Source organism: Nicotiana tabacum, chromosome 7 (genome assembly GCF_000715075.1).
Source record: "Nicotiana tabacum cultivar K326 chromosome 7, ASM71507v2, whole genome shotgun sequence".
Classification (NCBI taxonomy): Eukaryota; Viridiplantae; Streptophyta; class Magnoliopsida; order Solanales; family Solanaceae; genus Nicotiana; species Nicotiana tabacum.
This window is the reverse complement of record NC_134086.1, coordinates 106,777,999-106,795,860: the sequence shown is the minus strand read 5'-3', so window position 1 is coordinate 106,795,860 and position 17,862 is coordinate 106,777,999. Positions and strand designations below refer to the sequence as shown.

General features: G+C 37.2%; 1 protein-coding gene across 2 annotated transcripts; it reads right to left on the bottom strand.

Annotated features, from left to right (window-relative positions):
* Positions 1–1,877: 1,877 nt before the first annotated feature.
* LOC107816644 (protein DA1-related 1-like) lies at positions 1,878–14,451 on the bottom strand. Of its 2 annotated transcripts, none has more exons than XM_075217461.1 (12): positions 14,226–14,451; positions 14,030–14,121; positions 13,295–13,385; positions 13,019–13,100; positions 11,887–11,961; positions 11,488–11,557; positions 11,213–11,314; positions 10,622–10,825; positions 10,478–10,531; positions 10,036–10,145; positions 2,782–2,843; positions 1,878–2,355 (listed from the first exon to the last, which is right to left on the bottom strand). In XM_075217461.1, the coding sequence occupies exons 2-12, from the start codon at positions 14,069–14,071 to the stop codon at positions 2,075–2,077; spliced, it is 1,173 nt and encodes a 390-aa protein (XP_075073562.1). In that variant the 5' UTR covers positions 14,072–14,121; positions 14,226–14,451; the 3' UTR covers positions 1,878–2,074. The 2 variants fall into 2 exon arrangements, with proteins under 2 accessions (XP_075073562.1, XP_075073563.1); XM_075217462.1 differs by having other exon boundaries at positions 2,782–2,840; positions 14,226–14,449.
* Between the last annotated feature and the right edge of the window lie 3,411 nt (positions 14,452–17,862).

The following is a 17,862-nucleotide window of genomic DNA, read 5'->3' as shown; positions in this document are numbered from 1 at the left end:
TGCGACGTGCAGCCCAATCCATAATATATAGTCGACTACGCTCACTGGGGTGTACAGACTCCGGAGGGACTCCTACAGCCCAAGCGTCATATCGTTGTGGTGCGTAGCCCGATCCAATACATATCGCTGCGGCGTGCAGCCCGATCCATATAAATATCACTGCGGCGTGTAGCCCGATCCATAATTTATATATATAATATCTCTGCGGCGCGCAGCCCGATCCATAATATATATGTAATCCTCACTATTAGGTCATCAACCTCTCTCAGTCATTAATCTCACGGCCACTCGGGCATATTGGTGAAAATCAGGGAACTCATCCCAAACAGTTTTCATATATTAAGAAGAAGAGTGATGAAACCGGTTTTAAACAATAAATAGGTAAAACATGATTGAGGATATGCTTTCAAATCAAACAGTGTGAGAAAAATAGTAAAATACCCCTAAGGGTCTAAACAGTTCGGCACAAAGGCCCCAAACATGGCATTCAGCCCAAGTTAACAAACCAATTTCTAAAACACATGGATATCATATACAATATATCAAAATATGCAACGATATAGTCACCATGGGACGGACCAAGTCACAATCCCTACGGGTGCACGCTCACGCGCCCACACGCTAGCACGTGCGTCACCTCATTTATCAAAATAGTACGAAATTCCGGGGTATCATACCCTCAGGTCTAGATTTACAATAGTTACTTACCTCAAACTGGATGAAATATTACTCCGCGACGCCCTTGCCTCTCGACTCGGCCTCAACTCGCGTCGAATTTATCCAAAATCAAAATTATAACATCAATATATGCTAAGTGAACGAAGCCCAAATATTACTCTTTCGCGAACGCGAGTCCCATCTCACGAACGCGGAGCTTCAGCTATACAGGCCATCGAGAACGCGACACTTCCAATGCGGACGCGAAGGGGGCCCAACCGCTCCATTTTCCTCTTCGCGAACGTGTTCATCTCCCCACGTTCGCGTCCCTTTGAATGTCCATACCTTCGTGAACGCGAGCCCCCTTCGCGAACGCGAAGGGCAATTCTTCTGCAACAAAATACCAGAAATCTGCAACTCTCCAAAACAATAACATGGCCCGTTAACCTCCCGAAACTCACCCGAGGCCCTCGGGACCTCAACCAAACATGTCAACACATCCCATAATATCATTCAAACATGTTCCAACCTTCGGAACGCTCAAAACAACATCAAAACATCAAATCACCATCGGATTCAAGCCTAAGAATTCCAAAACTTCCAAATTCCGCTTTCGATCAAAAAATCTATCAAACCTCGTCCGAATGACCTGAAATTTTGCACACACGTCACAAATGACACAACGGACCTACTCCAATTTCCGGAATTCCATTCCAACCCCTATATCAAAATCTCCACTACCAACCGGAAAACGCCAAAATTCCAATTTCGCCAATTCAAGCCTAAATCTACCCCGGACCTCCAAAACACATTCCGATCGCGCTCCTAAGTCCCAAATCACCTAACGAAGCTATCCGAACCATCGGAATTCACATCCGAGACCTTTTTCACATAAGTCAACTTCCGGTTGACTTTTCGAACTCAAGCTTACTCAAAAGAGACTAAGTGTCTCATTTCTCTACAAAACCACTCTGAACCCAAATTAACAAACATGATACCACATAATACAGTTGAACACGACATAAAAAGGCAGAAATGAGGGAAACGGAGCGATAACTCATGAAACGACCGGCCGGTTCCTTACATTTATGATAAATAACTTACGTACGCAAGGAGAGAAGGCATTTTTTTTCATTTTGGTGAAAAGGGTTTTCCTTGGTTTAAACTAAAACATCATTGCATTCAGACCTAAGAATCAATTATGGGTGAAAACTTAAACATCATTGCATCCAATTTGAATTAGCATAGTTGCATGACCTCAATTTGGAGTAAAAAAAGGTACATATATAAAAAAAAAAAAAATTACAGGTTCGTTCACAGCAATGTTTGTCCAAGACACTGATGGTTCTTGGACAATAAATATATTGATGAATAAATTAACACAAAGATTAACAACGCCACCTAATTAAGAAGTAAGTTATTCAGGTAACTTTCGTGTACGAGCTATATGCTCCAGTGTGTATCTTAAACCATAACGTTCAACTGCCCATTTCACTTCTCTAAATCCATGACCATATGCCTCGGAATGTCTTTTTTCTATACCATATTTCAGAAACTCTTTCAGATTTCTCAAGAACTGAACTTTATCACTTGTACCTTTCATGTAGTCATCACCAGCAAAAGATTGCCATTCTAGCCACTTGTGAGCCATAACTTGGGAAAGACCTTCTTCGATGGGTAGGGACAGTCCTGGATAGCCTATAAATACGAGAGGAAAATTGTAAAAAGAGAGTGATAAAATTTCCTCTCGATAGTAGGGAAAGTAGGGGAGAAGGACATTTCTGCTTTTCTTCTCTCTTTTGCTGAACTAAAAAGGTAGATTCATGAGGAATGTGGTTTTCCACGAGATTTGCTTTTCTTTACTTTTAGTTGGATTTAAGTTATATATACTGACGCTATAATTTTTTTTTACTTAATTTAGCCGGCTATACAGGTTGTCACTCTATTTTCCAGTTACCAAATCAGGTTTGTTATAATTTATAAAGAGTTATCTATTATTGTAGGTCAAGTTAACCTGATAGGATAAAAATTCTATAGATTATCTATGCATAAAATTCAAACTCTTTTTAGTTTAAGTAGACAAAAGCAACAAGCTTAATTTAATAGTAAAGAGCTGGAAGCCACCTTGAACCCGCATCCAAGCGTGCATCAGTTCATGAGCCAAAGTTGCTCCCAATGCTATCCTGCTTACAAAGACCATTGCACACCATGATGTTAAATTATTTATGAAAGCAAATTATTTATGAAAAAAAAGGTATATCTGTTATTACTATACCTGTATTTGTAAATAATGATTCTGAAAATTAGAACGTTAGCTTATAAACGTAAATATAAATAAAACAGAAATTAATTCGAGCCCACTGAATTCACAGTGTTTCCTTAAGGAATTTAATTCCCTCCTAGTACCCAAGGTTATGGATTATTTCGTCCCAGGATAGAACGAATTACACACTGGTTTAGCGATACTTCAAACCCCAGTATTTCAGCGAACACAAAGTTCGGCAGCAAATCACACTTACGGTTACTTTGTTTGTAGTTTAAAGCAATGCACAAGAAAGGAGGAAAACTCAGAAGTCGAATGGAAATTCTGAGAGGAAGGAATGCAAATTATAGCCAACGTTGAGTTTTTCGGTGAAGAGAAGATCAATAGCTCTCAATTCTGTTTCGGTGTGTGATTCTCCAACTATTGCTGCTCATATTTATAGCAGTCAGTTGTGAGACCCGCCCCTCTCCATGGTGGAGCATGCACTAGCTTGTTATGGAGCAAGCACTTAGCCATGGTGGGAGGAGCACTAGGCGGCTGCTATTGCAACTGGTGGTACAATACACGGATTGGAACATATCCGTTACAAACACGGATAATATTACGTTAATATTTACTATTAACAAATAAATTTGGTCCAAAAAATTAATCAATCAATCGATCATTTGACCAAATCCAAATCCAAATCCAAAGCCGAAGCCGAAGCCGAGCCGAGCGAACGACGGCGACGGCGCGAGGCTTGCCTTCTTCCTAACTCTTTAAGAGCTACATGAAGTGCATTTGTATATAAACCCACCAAACTCTTTTTCCTATACCAATGAGGGACAATGTCTCATTAAAAGGAGAGAAAAACTTAAAATTTTACTCAAAATTTTCATTTCACATTCACCCTCTTTTTAATACCTTTCTATATTAAAAAGAAACTCAATAATCCCCCACATGAATGGGGAATGGCTATATCACGGAAGTATGCATGAAAAACTTGTGTGATTTGCAAGCAAGAATTAATTGCATCTGGATAAGTAGGTTTCCCTTTGAACTTTCCGTAGTGAACTTATGTCGGATATACTCGGTCAATCGGTAGATTTGATATCTTTGAACCGTCGAACTTTAGTGTATACCTAGACAACCATAAGTCACACAATCAATCCCTTAACCGTCTTTGGTTCTCATTGTTGTGTTCGTTTCAGCCATGAACACTGCCTGGTTTCATAAGTGCGTAGAGAATTGGCCTTGCAAAATTCTCCTTGAAGCGGCTAACACTTCACACTTACATAGGTGATTCCTAAATGTGTCATCCCGTAGATACACTATTTGATATAACCTGTATCAAATTTAGAAATCATTAAAAAGCCTTAATGCTTTATCCTTGGTATAGAACATTGTCTCATTACAAGAATGGACTAAAAAATTTTGTTGACAATATTGAACCGTCATTAATGACTTTATTTGATCTCCTTGAACCTAGATCTTAGGATCTCCAGTCTTCTAGGTAGAGTTACCGCCACAATGACTTGTTCTCGGCCAGAGTCCCATTCCCCTCGATGATTTCTCAACTACCTCTCTAGTTAGGCCTTTTGTAAGTGGATCTGACACATTATCACTTGACCTTACATAGTCAATCGTGATAATTCCTCTAGAGAGTAGTTGTCTAACGGTTTTATGTCTTCGTCGTATATGACGAGATTTACCGTTATACATAACGCTCCCAGCCCTTCCAATTGTTGTTTGACTATCACAGTGTATGCATATTGGTGCCAACGGTTTAGGCCAAAATGGAATGTCTTCCAAGAAATTCCGGAGCCATTCAACTTCTTCACCGGCTTTATCTAAGGCTATGAACTCAGCCTCCATTGTAGAGCGGGCAATACATATTTGTTTGGACGACTTCCAAGATACCGCTCCTCTACCAATAGTGAATACATATCCACTTATGGACTTCGAATTAGTTGAACCGGTGATCCAATTTGCATCACAATATCCTTCAATCACCGCAGGATATTTACTGTAGTGCAAATCAAAGTTTTGGGTATGTTCTAAATATCCCAAAACTCGTTTCATTGCCATCCAGTGAGATTGACCTGGATTGCTCGTGTATCGACTCAGTTTACTTATAGCACAAGCTATATCTGGTCGTGTACAATTCATGATGTACATTAAGCATCCCAACACACGAGCATAATCCAATTGTGATATGCTTTGGCCTTTGTTCTTTGCTAATGCAAGATTCACGTCAATTGGAGTTTTTGCAACTTTAACTCCTAAGTGCTTGAATTTTTCAAGTACTGTCTTAATATAATGAGATTGTGACAATGCCAGACCTTGAGGAGTCTTTTGGATCTTAATCCCCAGAATTAAATCTGCAACTCCCAAGTCCTTCATATCAAACTTGCTAGTTAGCATACGCTTAGTCGCATTTATGTTGGCAATGTCATTACTCATTATCAGCATATCATCCACATATAGGCAAACAATGACTATGTGATTTGGAACATTTTTAATGTACACACATTTATCACATTCATTTATCTTAAAACCATTTGACAACATTATTTGGTCAAATTTCGCATGCCATTGTTTGGGTGCTTGTTTTAGTCCGTAAAGGGACTTAACAAGTCTACATACCTTATTTTCTTTACCTGGAACCACAAAGCCTTCAGGTTGTTCCATGTAAATTTCTTCCTCCAAATCTCCATTTAAGAAGGCTGTCTTTACGTCCATTTGATGAATTTCAAGACCATAAACTGCAGCTAAAGCTGCTAGCATTCGTATGGACGTAATTCTCGTCACTGGAGAATATGTATCAAAGTAGTCACAACCTTCTCGTTGTCTATACCCTTTGACAACAAGTCTTGCTTTAAATTTATCAATAGTGCCATCATCTTTCATTTTTCTTTTAAAAATCCATTTACACCCCCAAAAGTTTATTTCCAGGAGGAAGATCAACCAATTCCCATGTATGGTTGTTCAATATGGATTCTATTCCACTATTGACTGCCTCTTTCCAGAACAATGATTCCGAAGAAGACATAGCTTCTTTAAATGTTCGAGGCTCATTTTCCAATAAGAAAGTCACAAAATCTGGTCCAAACGAAGTAGACGTTCTTTGACGTTTACTACGTCTTGGATCCTCCTGATAAAATGTACTTTCTTTTGTTTCTTCCCGAGGTCGTTTAGATCCTTCACCAAACAACTCACATTCCTTTTTATACGGATATATATTTTCAAAGAACTCAGCATTATCTGATTCTATAACCGTATTATTATGAATGTCAGGATTTTCTGATTTATGAACCAGAAATCGATATGCTTTATTATTGGTCACATATCCTATGAAAACACAATCAACTGTTTTCGGTCCTATTTTTACCCTTTTGGGTTTAGGAACTTGTACTTTTGCCAAACACCACACTTTAAAATAATTTAAGTTGGGCTTCTTTCATTTCCATTTTTCATATGGAATGGATTGTGTTTTGCTATGGGGTACTCGATTTAGTATTCGGCTAGCCGTAAGAACGACTTCCCCCCACAAGTTCTGTGGTAAACCAGAACTTATCAACAATGCGTTCATCATCTCCTTTAATGAACGATTCTTTCTTTCCGCAATCCCATTGGATTGGGGCGTGTAAGGGGTTGTTGTTTGATGAATAATTCCATATTCTAAACATATTTGTTCAAAAGGAGATTCATATTCACCACTCCTATCACTTCTTATCATTTTGATTTTCTTGTTAAGCTGCGTTTCAACTTCATTTTTGTATTGCTTGAATGCGTCTATTGCTTCATCTTTACTATTAAGTAAGTAAACATAGCAATATCGAGTACTATCGTCAATAAAAGTTATGAAATACTTCTTTCCACCGCGAGATGGTAATGATTTCATGTCACAAATATATGTGTGAATTAAGTCTAAAGGATTTGAATTCCTTTCAACCGACTTATAAGGATGTTTAACATACTTAGATTCCACACATATTTGACATTTTGATTTTTCGCATTCAAACTTAGGCAATACTTCCAAGTTAATTATTTTTCGCAAGGTTTTATAATTGACATGACTCAAACGTACATGCCATAAATCATTTGACTCAAGTAAGTAAGAAGAACCTGAAGTTTTATTATTAGTTTCAACAACTATTACAAAAAGGCCATCGGTGAGGTAACATTTTCCTATAAACATTTCATTCTTACTTATTACAATCTTGTCGGATACAAAAACGTACTTGAAACTGTGCTTTACAAGAAGTCCAGTAGAGACTAAATTCTTCCTAATTTCGGGAACATGAAGGACGTTGTTCAAATTCATGACCTTGCTAGAAGTCATTTTGAGAAATATCTTCCCATATCCTTCAATTTTTGATGTAGCAGCATTTCCCATAGAAAGCATCTCTTCGGGTCCAGCAGAAGCATATGTAGAAAATGCTTCCCTCACAGCACAAACATGGCGAGTGGCTCCAGAATCAATCCACCACTCCTTAGGATTTCCTACCAGGTTGCATTCAGAAAGCATGGCACACAAGTCATCAACATCATCATGCTTTTTTACCATGTTTGCTTGACCCTTTTTCTTGTCTTTCTTCCGAGCACGACACTCCGTAGATTTGTGTCCGGTTTTCCCACAGTTGTAGCAGTTTCCACTGAACCGCTTCTTGTTTGGGTTGTATTTCGGACCAGAAGCCTTCTTTCTCTTTTTGTTATCTTTAACAATATTTGCTCCCATTATTGTTGAATTTCCATAGCCTCTCCTTTCAGCAGCTTTATTGTCCTCTTCGATTCTCAATCTAACAATGAGATCTTCAAGGGACATTTCCTTTCGTTTGTGTTTCAAATAATTTTTGAAGTCCTTCCACAATTAAGGCAACTTCTCAATTATTGCTGCTACTTGGAATGCTTTATTGATGACAAGACCTTCAGCAAGTAGATCATGAATAATTACTTGCACTTCCTGGACTTGGGTAATAACAGACTTGCTATCTACCATTTTGTAGTCCAAAAATTTTGCAGCGACGAATTTCTTCATCCCGACATCTTCAGTTTTCTATTTCTTTTCAAGCGCATTCCACAATTCTTTTGATGTCTCCATGCCACTGTATACATTATACAGATTATCCTCCAGTCCGCTAAGAAAATAATTCCTGCACAAGAAGTCAGAATGCTTCCACGCCTCAATCACGAGAAAGCTTTCATTCTCTGGAGTTTCATCTGGAAGATCAGGAACATCTTCCTTGATGAACTTCTGTAGACATAACGTAGTCAAGTAGAAGAACATCTTCTGCTGCCAGCGCTTGAAATCCATCCCAGAAAATTTTTCGGGTTTCTCTGTTGGTGCCAATGCCGGAGTTCGACTTGTCGATGCGTTGGCAGTCATCATCGGAACAGCTTGATTTCCGTCATTCGCCATTTTTTATTTTTTTTTGAAAAAAAAAATGACACAAACAAACGTTTAATAAACGTTTAAAACTGGAGTGAAAAATCACGTAGATTTTAATCTCCAACAAAATGCCACGAAGGCTTTACTCTCCAAATGGGAGTACACAAAACCACAAAGGTTTTAAGTTTCCAGAATAATAAGAATAACACAAATACAGAAATTAAAATTATTAAATTCCTTAAGCTTGTTATTACTTTTGTAAATGATGATTCTGGAAATTAGAACGTTAGCTTATAAACGTAAATATAAATAAAACAGAAATTAATTCGAGCCCACTGAATTCACAGTGTTTCCTTAAGGAATTTAATCCTCTCCTAGTACCCAAGGTTATGGATTATTTTCTCCCAGGATAGAACGAATTACACACTGGTGTAGCGGTATTTCAAACCCCAGTGTTTCAACGAACACAAAGTTCGGCAGCAAATCACACTTATGGTTACTTTGTTTGTAGTTTAAAGCAATGCACAAGAAAGGAGGAAAACTCAGAAGTCGAATGGAAATTCTGAGAGGAAGGAATGCAAATTATAGTCAACGTTGAGTTTTTCGGTGAAGAGAAGATCAATAGCTCTCAATTCTGTTTCGGTGTGTGATTCTCCAACTGCTGCTGCTCATATTTATAGCAGTCAGTTGTGAGACCCGCCCCCTCTCCATGGTGGAGCATGCACTAGCTTGTTATGGAGCAAGCACTTAGCAATGGTGGGAGGAGCACTAGGCGGCTGCTATTGCAACTGGTGGTACAATACACGGATTGGAACATATCCGTTATAAACACGGATAATATTACGTTAATATTTACTATTAACAAATAAATTTGGTCCAAAAAATTAATCAATCAATCATTTGACCAAATCCGAAGCCGAAGCCGAAGCCGTAGCCGTAGCCGAGCGACGACGGCGCGCGGCTTGCCTTCTTCCTAACTCTTTAAGAGCTACATGAAGTGCATTTGTATATAAACCCACCAAACTCCTTTTCCGCTACCAATGAGGGACAATGTCTCATTAAAAGGAGAGGGAAACTTAAAATTTTACTCAAAATTTTCATTTGCCTCCATTTCCCATTCACCCTCTTTTTAATACATTTCTATATTAAAAAGAAACTCAACAATATCTTTATTAAATTTGATCTAAGTCAAGAAAACCAGACCACTAATGGATAGAATATGGACAGCAACATCTGAAACCCCACACCGATAGCCATTCAATATTTCTTAGTTGTCAAATTCTGGTGACATTTTAGGAAGAGTAGCGTGTAAGAACCTATCCTTGGGTGAAAACAATAGCTGGAAATGGCCGTTAGTGGTCCAGAAATATTTGTCCTTAAAAACGAATAACATTTCTCTACTACTCCAGATCAGTTTTTCTTCAGCTGGTGATACTTACTATTCTAGGATACGTTTATCAAAAACAGATTTTTGTGACTGTTCATTAATTAGAATACGATAATGCACATCCATTTTAAAATGCAAACGTTTGTAGATAAACGAATTGGGCAGCATATCTCATTGCATAGAAAGAAGACAGTGAACAGTTAAAAACTGAAATCGCTTGTTTGTTTATCCTAATTAACTAGATAAAGAGCATGGGATATATTTCCTATTTACTCTGATGAAAATTGATTGGAGTTCTAAACTGAATCCATCATAAGACCGCCTATGCGAAAATATAGAAGTTTAGAAGAAGATTACTTTGGAAAGCCATATAAAAGCAGCACTGCTTTCACTTTGCGTCCTGGAGGCAGTTGTTCTACTTCTTTCACCACTTTAATATTTTCACCCCTTTGTGTTGACCTTGTCACCTAGCATAAGTGATTTGAATACAAAATGAAAGAGTAGATCACATTCACTGTTACAGGGGCAGATGCAATATATAATCAAAACTCAATGTTCTTTACTCAGAGAATATATATACATGTAATAAATCAATGAAGTTTCTACAAATATTAAAATATAAACTCATAATTGCAAAAATCCATTGAGTTCAATAGTGAGAATATAAAAGTTAAAACCATTAAGTAGAAATTTTGGATCCGCCTCTGACTGTGTACCATAAAAGTTGTATTAACTTTCATTCCATTGCAGAATGCATCAACCCATCAAACAGAACTGTAACAGAAACAGATGTACTCACATAATTTACGGCGTCCAATTCAAATTTCTCGTAAAGCGTCAATCCAAGTAGGCTCTGTGAAACCAATCAAATTCTATTATTATTAAAAGATGCAATAGAAGTGATAGAATTCCTCTTGATAATGTTGACACATTTTCTACGCACCTTTTTATGGATTCTGATAATCTCGTCGTTATCTACTAACAGAATTGGAATGTAATATTTGATTTTCATGTTCAATCCTTTGAAAAATCTGTGCACTTCATCGAGAAGGGGCTTACAGTCTTCAGGATCCATCACTGCTGTATGACGACAATCAGGGCAAAGTTTTCGACCATCACTCAGAGTGATAAACTTCATATCTCCTATCTGCAAATAGGTGAGTAAGTTCTCAGTTAACATGTCATAAGTTGAGGAACCGTAAAACAAAATTTAAAGGAGGTATATATTTAACTTGACATCTGTTATTATTGCATAAAGCCAGTCTCGCAACTAGAAAGCTCGTCGTGTATTTTGCTGTTCAGGAATATTCATCATGCAATATATATGCATGTCTATAAATCTCTCTATATGATGGGATTAAATATGAAAGATTGAGTCAGAAGATATTAAGGGAAAATGGGATTGTCCATGACCAGTTACTTTGGTGCTTCTGACTCAAAAAAGCTTAGCTTATCATTGACTTTCATTTTATTAATGAACATAGATTCAATCAGGAGCATCTTCAATTTAATAATATAAGTGGTGTTTAAACACCTTAACTCTGGAACAGGCACAACAGCAAGGGGTTCCATCAGATGTATGCTTTTGACAGAAAGTCTGGCCCCAGTAGGAACACCTTAACCACGCCGAGCAAATCTGTACCAATATTTATGATGTTAAAAGGCAATAATCGAACACAATAGAAGCATCAGCTAACTTATTCAGAAACTTTTTGATCATCTTCACATTTTACAAGGATAAATTACTTCAAGAAAGAATGATTACAAAGTGCAAAAAGGGAAAGACATTTGAGGAAAGGGAACACAAACTTGCTCCTCACAAACATCACAAACAAGTGTATTGCACGGCTTGCTACTCTTTCTCCACCAAGAAGTGCCCCTTCAAAATCAGAAAAGAATGCCAATGCCAATTTGATTAAATGGAATAATTAAGGTAAAATATACTGCAGAATGCTACTATGATAATTAAACCTGGAAAGCTAAAGATGAAGATAAGAAAATGTACTTATCAATCATGAACTGCTTTACTTTCTTATACTGCTAGCTATTATTTCCAAAAATGAGGATTAACAACCTTCTCAAGGATTTAGTATCTAGAAGAATTAGTTTTACATCAAATAGAAGCGTGATTTTATTCTCTTCGCATGGATAACTAAGGACCTAATTGTAAATACTTCTGTACAAGCATTAGAATTGTGTTGCACTTACTTTGATGTGGGGTCAGATGGATTAAACTCCTTGAAATGTTTCCACCATTCCAGCTCTATGCCTCCAGTACTGGCGCTGTAATGAGGTAAAGCTTTAGTAAACAGATATCTGATATTAATCAGATTGCGGCAAAATGGATGTGGTAGGAAAATTACATAAACGTGACATGCGAAACAGTTATAGTAGCTTTGCTGCCATAAATTTAGAAGGATAACTATGTTACAAAGATGAAGTAATCTATGAAGCAGTAAATTTATTTTTCACTATGTTAAAAAGATGAACTAGTCTATGAAACAGTAATTCTATTTTCGGTCCATGTGCTCATAGAGACATGATCTCCCAACATCCTAAAGGGAAATTGACACTACATCATGAACTTAATGGAATATTGCATGTTTTCAACAGGTTGAAGAGCATGGAACTAGTGAAATCTGTAAAAACGTGTTCAACCAAATCTTGTCATGATTTGGGTAGTCTGTTGATTGTGCATAGTTAATGTTCCAGGATCAGGATTATGGATTATATCTGCAGCCACTGCTCTATATTCAAATCTTGATCACTTCCTTGATAAGACTCCACATCTTCAGAGGCTAATTCGTTATCCTTAACCTCAGAGGAGTAGCACGCTGGTTGATGAATATTAAAATTCACATAACCGTCTCATTATCTACATGGGCGGATGTATAGCTTAAATCATGGGGCACGTGAACCCATGGTCTCTCCGTCAAATTAGATATTTTATATACATGTTATCAAGAAGTGCCCAAACCCCACTATGTGGGATTTTACTGGGTAGTTGTTGTTGTTATCAAGAATTGGTCTAATATCTCTATTGGTACCCATGCTCCAAAAAGATTGGATGGTCCACTTGGTTGAATGTTGAGTTATTTACTGAGAGAAATAGGGATCAATTCTCACTTAGTACTTTTTTAAACTGTTTTTAGTGTGCACCCATGTTCAAGAAATTATAGACCCGCCTCTGATTATCTACATGATTTTGTTGAATCTATGGCAGATAAACAAGTCGGTCTGAAGCCTAATCTCGTCTCCACAAAGAGTAAATTTAATTAAAATGAAGGAATGATACTGCAATAACAAGGGAATGAGAGGTTGATCCACATGCCATATTTACCTTAAATCTGTAGAAGATAATGTGATTTCTTCCATCTCTTGTGCAAGTTCTTCTACTTCATCAATCTGGGGAAACTCAATGTCTGACAAAAATTGACCAAACTTATATATGAGACTACTTGCCTAGTAAGAAACCTCTGTTGAGCATTTATAGTTCTGGAAAAATAACAAGTGAAGCTCCAAATTTGTGAAAATTATGGGTTGAGCTAAATATACTAACTTTTTACTGGGACAGAATTTAGCTTTAAAAAGTGAGATGAAAAGGCTACATCATTACCACCCATGTTTACTTCCTTTGCCTGAGATTCTTGAAGAGAGAGATCAATAGCACGAACCACATCCTCATTCTCATCTTCTGAGAATTGGACCTGTGTTGAAGTTCTTCAAATGGGTTAATTGTGCGTTAAGAGATGAATTGACAATAACTTTAAAAATCTCCATTTTCTTTGCAACTTTTAATTGCACAGATCTTCTAAAATACTAACAAATTTCCCCTAGCTTTAGAAATCAAGAGGAAGTTGATATTATCATGTACTATGACCGAATAGCTGCTTATTGAAAGGCTAAAGAACAGATCTTCAATCAGATTTTGATGTAGCTAAAACCAGATGGCAAAACTAATGAAATGACTAAGTTGTTAACTGTTAATTAAGAAAGTGCGACTAGCGTAGTTAACAGCATCATGATCATGGCCCCTACGCTTATCTGTATCAGTTGTTAGACAATTATCATGTTACTGAATCAAAAGGAAACAACCACTGAATTAAGAGAAATCCTAAGCCATTTTCAGATAAATTGCAAGATATGTAATCCTCACTAAGATATAAAGCTACATTGCATGGACTTCCAATCAAAACTTTCTTACATCAGAAGCATTAATCAAATGATAGTAATAATAATGATGATTATGTTAATAACAAAACTTTTGTTACAAAAGACATAGAATTAAACACGATACCTCGTAAGAAGGAATTAAACACGATACCTCGTAAGAAGGAATTAAACACGATACCTCGTAAGAAGGACCTTCATCTAGGAATCGATAAGCCGACATTTTTCAACGTTAAATCCTCTTGAGTTTAAAGCAATATAACAATAATACAGCTGCAAAAACAAGAAAATGCATTAATAGGAAACATCAATGGTGGAGAAAATGGCAAGTTTACCAGAAAATACAAAGGACTGGACGTAGAATCATGATCACTAACCAGAGAACAGAACCCCAAACTTCTGCCAGATGCTTGAAATGTCATAGGCTATTTGTTCAGTCATAAGCAAGAAAAACCAGCAGACTAACATGCCTACTAAATTAATTTTTAAAACATGGTTTACCAAGAAATAAATTTTTAATAAATATTCGTTTGGTTGTACTTACCAAAAAAACAACAAATATTGGGCTGGTAGCACATAAAAAACAAGCAAATCAACCCAAGTGGTAGTTTGGTGTTCTGTTTCTTGTCATCAGAAATAGTATAATATAACAATTGATTAATCATTTTCGTAGACTTTGACCTTGTCAAGTCTTCCTGAATGTTAACAGGCCCGTTTCTAAAATCTAATCACACTACATTTTTCCCTCATTCAAAAAGTCATAAAAAAAAAAGTCATCTTTTTAAATCTTAAGGAGAAGAACGAAAGCAAAATAACCTCAAGATTACAAGATGTATAATCATTTCTGCAATAACAATTTTCCCCTTTACTACATTACTCGTGTAAATGGACGGGTTGGACTGAATTTGGGCGGGTCAAGATGGTTTCATTGCCCAACCCAACCCAAAGTGTACTTGAGTTAAGATGGGTTGGGTCAAGATAGGTTAAACAATGGGTCATAATTCAACTCGTCCAACTTGACTCATGTTTTAGAATCATGCTCATCTTGCATAAAAAAAGTCTTTTACCTTAAAATGTGTAAGTTAAAAAAAATTTGGAGGGTGGGGACAGGGGTGGGGTGGGGGAGGGTGGGGGAGGGGGTTAGTACAGGTGGGTGATGCAGAAAAACGAAAAAAACAGAAACAGAAAATTAAAAATTAAAAAAAAAGTAACAGAAAAAAAAATTGAAAATATAAAAAAAAGGAAATTCTTTTTTTTTAGGGGAGGGGGGTTTTGCGAGCAGGGGCAGGGTGGTGGGGGTGGTGCAGAAAAAAAATAAAAAATTGAAAATACAAAAAAAAAAATTAGGGGGGGTGATAGAGGGGAGTGGGTGGTGCAGGGAAAAAAACAAAAAAATTAAAAATACAAAAAAAAAAGTAAAATTGTTTTTTGAGGGGAGGGGGGTTTTGGGGGGACAAGGGGATGGATGGTGCAGAAAAAAAAAAGAACATAAAATTAAAAATACAAAAAAAAAAAGAAGTAAAATTAGGACATCTAAATAAATTTCTATATAAGTTTGGTTGGGATACGTTTTGTTTTGGGTGAGTTTCATGTTTTGTATTTGGGCTGCTTAATGGGTCAAAATAAGTTATAAAATATAATGGATTAACTTGGCTCAAACCAAATTGACCCATGAGCTAAAATTATGTAACACAACCGATTAATCTATGAGCGGGTTGGGCGGGTTAGATGGGTTGGGACTCAAATTGCCACCCCTGACTCGTGTTCGGCTTTACCATTTGCAATTAGTACAATTTCACTAGTTTGTATAATGCATAGAATGAGAATCAACACTCTGGCATTGACTATACTGGGAAGGCAGAAAGAAAACCCTTGAAAAAGGAGGAAATTAAAATCCAAGTGAACTTTCATTAGCGACTTTTAGAGGGAAAAAATAGAGGAAGCCGTAGTTATCAAGCAAATATATAAAGATTATTATTACCCTTTCTGCAGGGAAGAATAAAAAAGGCCATCGTTTCGTGTCTATTGAGTCAAGAACTCAAAATGGTATCCGTAACCAAAATGTGATTTTTTTTTACTCAAACTACACAACTAGGTGGTAAAAAAAAGTTACATTTTTATATATAGCGCCACAATACCTGGCGCTATACATTAACAGTAACAGAACCGTTAATGTATAGCGTCGGGTATTGTGGCGCTATACTGTAAAAGCTGACATGGCCAGGTATAGCGCCGCAATACCTGGCGCTATACATTAACAGTTTTGTTACTGTTAATGTATAGCGCCAGGTATTGTGGCGCTATAATAGATTTTCCTGGCCCCACCAATAATTTTGGACTTCAATAATTCAAAAGCGTATAGTGCCAACGTTTTTGGCGCTATACATATAAAAAAACGGCTAGCCATTTCCTATATAAAGAGGTTAGGATTATATAGAAATTCATCCAAAAAAATTTGTTAACTCTTGTTGAAACGTTTATTGTTCTTAAATTCTCCAGCATTTTTTCATTATGTCTGAAGAGCGTAGAATAAGAGTTTCATTATATTGAGGGGTGAGGTTGTGATGGAGAATAACTCTGTGGGCTACAGTTTACCTGCTCAATGTCATGTTAAATTGCCACTTACAATAGAGTACGATAAATTGATATCGTTATTATGCAAAAAACTGAGTGTGAGGAAACGTTCAGTTATAGTTAAAGTAACCGGAAGATATCCGTATTCCGTCACTCCGCAAAGGGTTGTTTTTTACTCGAAGTTTAACATCGACGATGATGAAACTTTGAGTGATTTTTTGAGGACTCCGGACGAATGTCGGGAATTTCTTGTAATCACAATGTTGGAGATGTATGTGAAGGTCGAAGACGTTCCCAAAAACGAGGTTGTGCGTAGCAGAGATAACCCTCAGTCATCGAGTGGTTATTCTGGAGCAGTTTTTGCCGAACAGGTTCCGGATGAAAGAGTTTTCATTGATTTAAACTTATCACCGGCGACGAATGAGCAACGAAAAAATAATTTATACCCTACTTTCCATAATTCACTAGACGAGTGGTAAGCTTTAATTTTCATTTGTGTTAATTATGTATATTTTTGGCGTACTTGAATTTGTATTAACGCTCATATATTTAATAGGAGGTACCGGCCGGATATCAATTTTACAAGTGGCCCATCTGGTAGTCATCACCTAATTGAAAACGTTCATCATGGAATTTCATCACATTACGACTTGTAAGTGAAGTGATATAAAACCATATGGATATCATTTATTAATTCAGTAGCTAATATTTTTGTTGGTTGTGCAGTGAAAACGAGCAAGTTGAACCACCTGTACTCACTCAATTGACGGAAAATGATGTATTACACCGGGATCTGGTAGATGCACAGAGTGAGGAACAAAACAGTGATTACGATAACAATGCCGATGAATCCAGAGACGAGACACCCTTTTTCGTGAGGATAGTGATGAACAGGATGAGGAGGAAGGACCTGATTTGAAGAGAGACCCACCTAGACGAAGAGTGTACGAGTCCGAAGTGTCGTTTCATTCAAGGGAGATTCCTTACATTGATAACTTGCCAACCGTGCCGGATGTGGAAGCTCTCACAAGGGATTTTGATAAAATCCGGACAGCAATGTGGGATGAGTCTAGACCAACGGTGCTTGCAAAGGGGATACTTTTTCCTGATAAAGCACGCTTAAGCAGGGCTTGTAAAATGCACAACGTAAAAGAGTGTCGTGAGATGCAGGTATGGGAGTCAAGTCCGATGGTATACAAGGTTGTTTGTCGCAGGTGGTTTTGGCCATGTAATTGGATGTTGCGTGCGACCAAGAAGAAGACAGGTATGTGGAAAGTGGGTAAATATATTCCCACCCACACATGCGAAATGGACACATTCAACGGTAATCACTTCAACTTGGATATTGACTTGATATCTCTTGTACTTATTCCGCACCTCGAAGCATCTATAAGGTATACAATCAAAGAGTGCATTACATCAGTCCACCAGGAATATGGC

What these genes read in the sequence shown, in the direction of transcription:
- LOC107816644 (XM_075217461.1), bottom strand. Translation starts at nt 14,071, where the DNA reads ATGTCGGCTTATCGATTCCTAGATGAAGGTCCTTCTTACGAG. An exon ending in CCATCTGACCCCACATCAAA is followed by an intron (nt 11,558 to 11,886) that starts GTAAGTGCAACA and finishes CTGATTTTGAAG; the next exon opens with GGGCACTTCTTGGTGGAGAA. An exon ending in AATTGGACGCCGTAAATTAT is followed by an intron (nt 10,146 to 10,477) that starts GTGAGTACATCT and finishes CACTTATGCTAG; the next exon opens with GTGACAAGGTCAACACAAAG.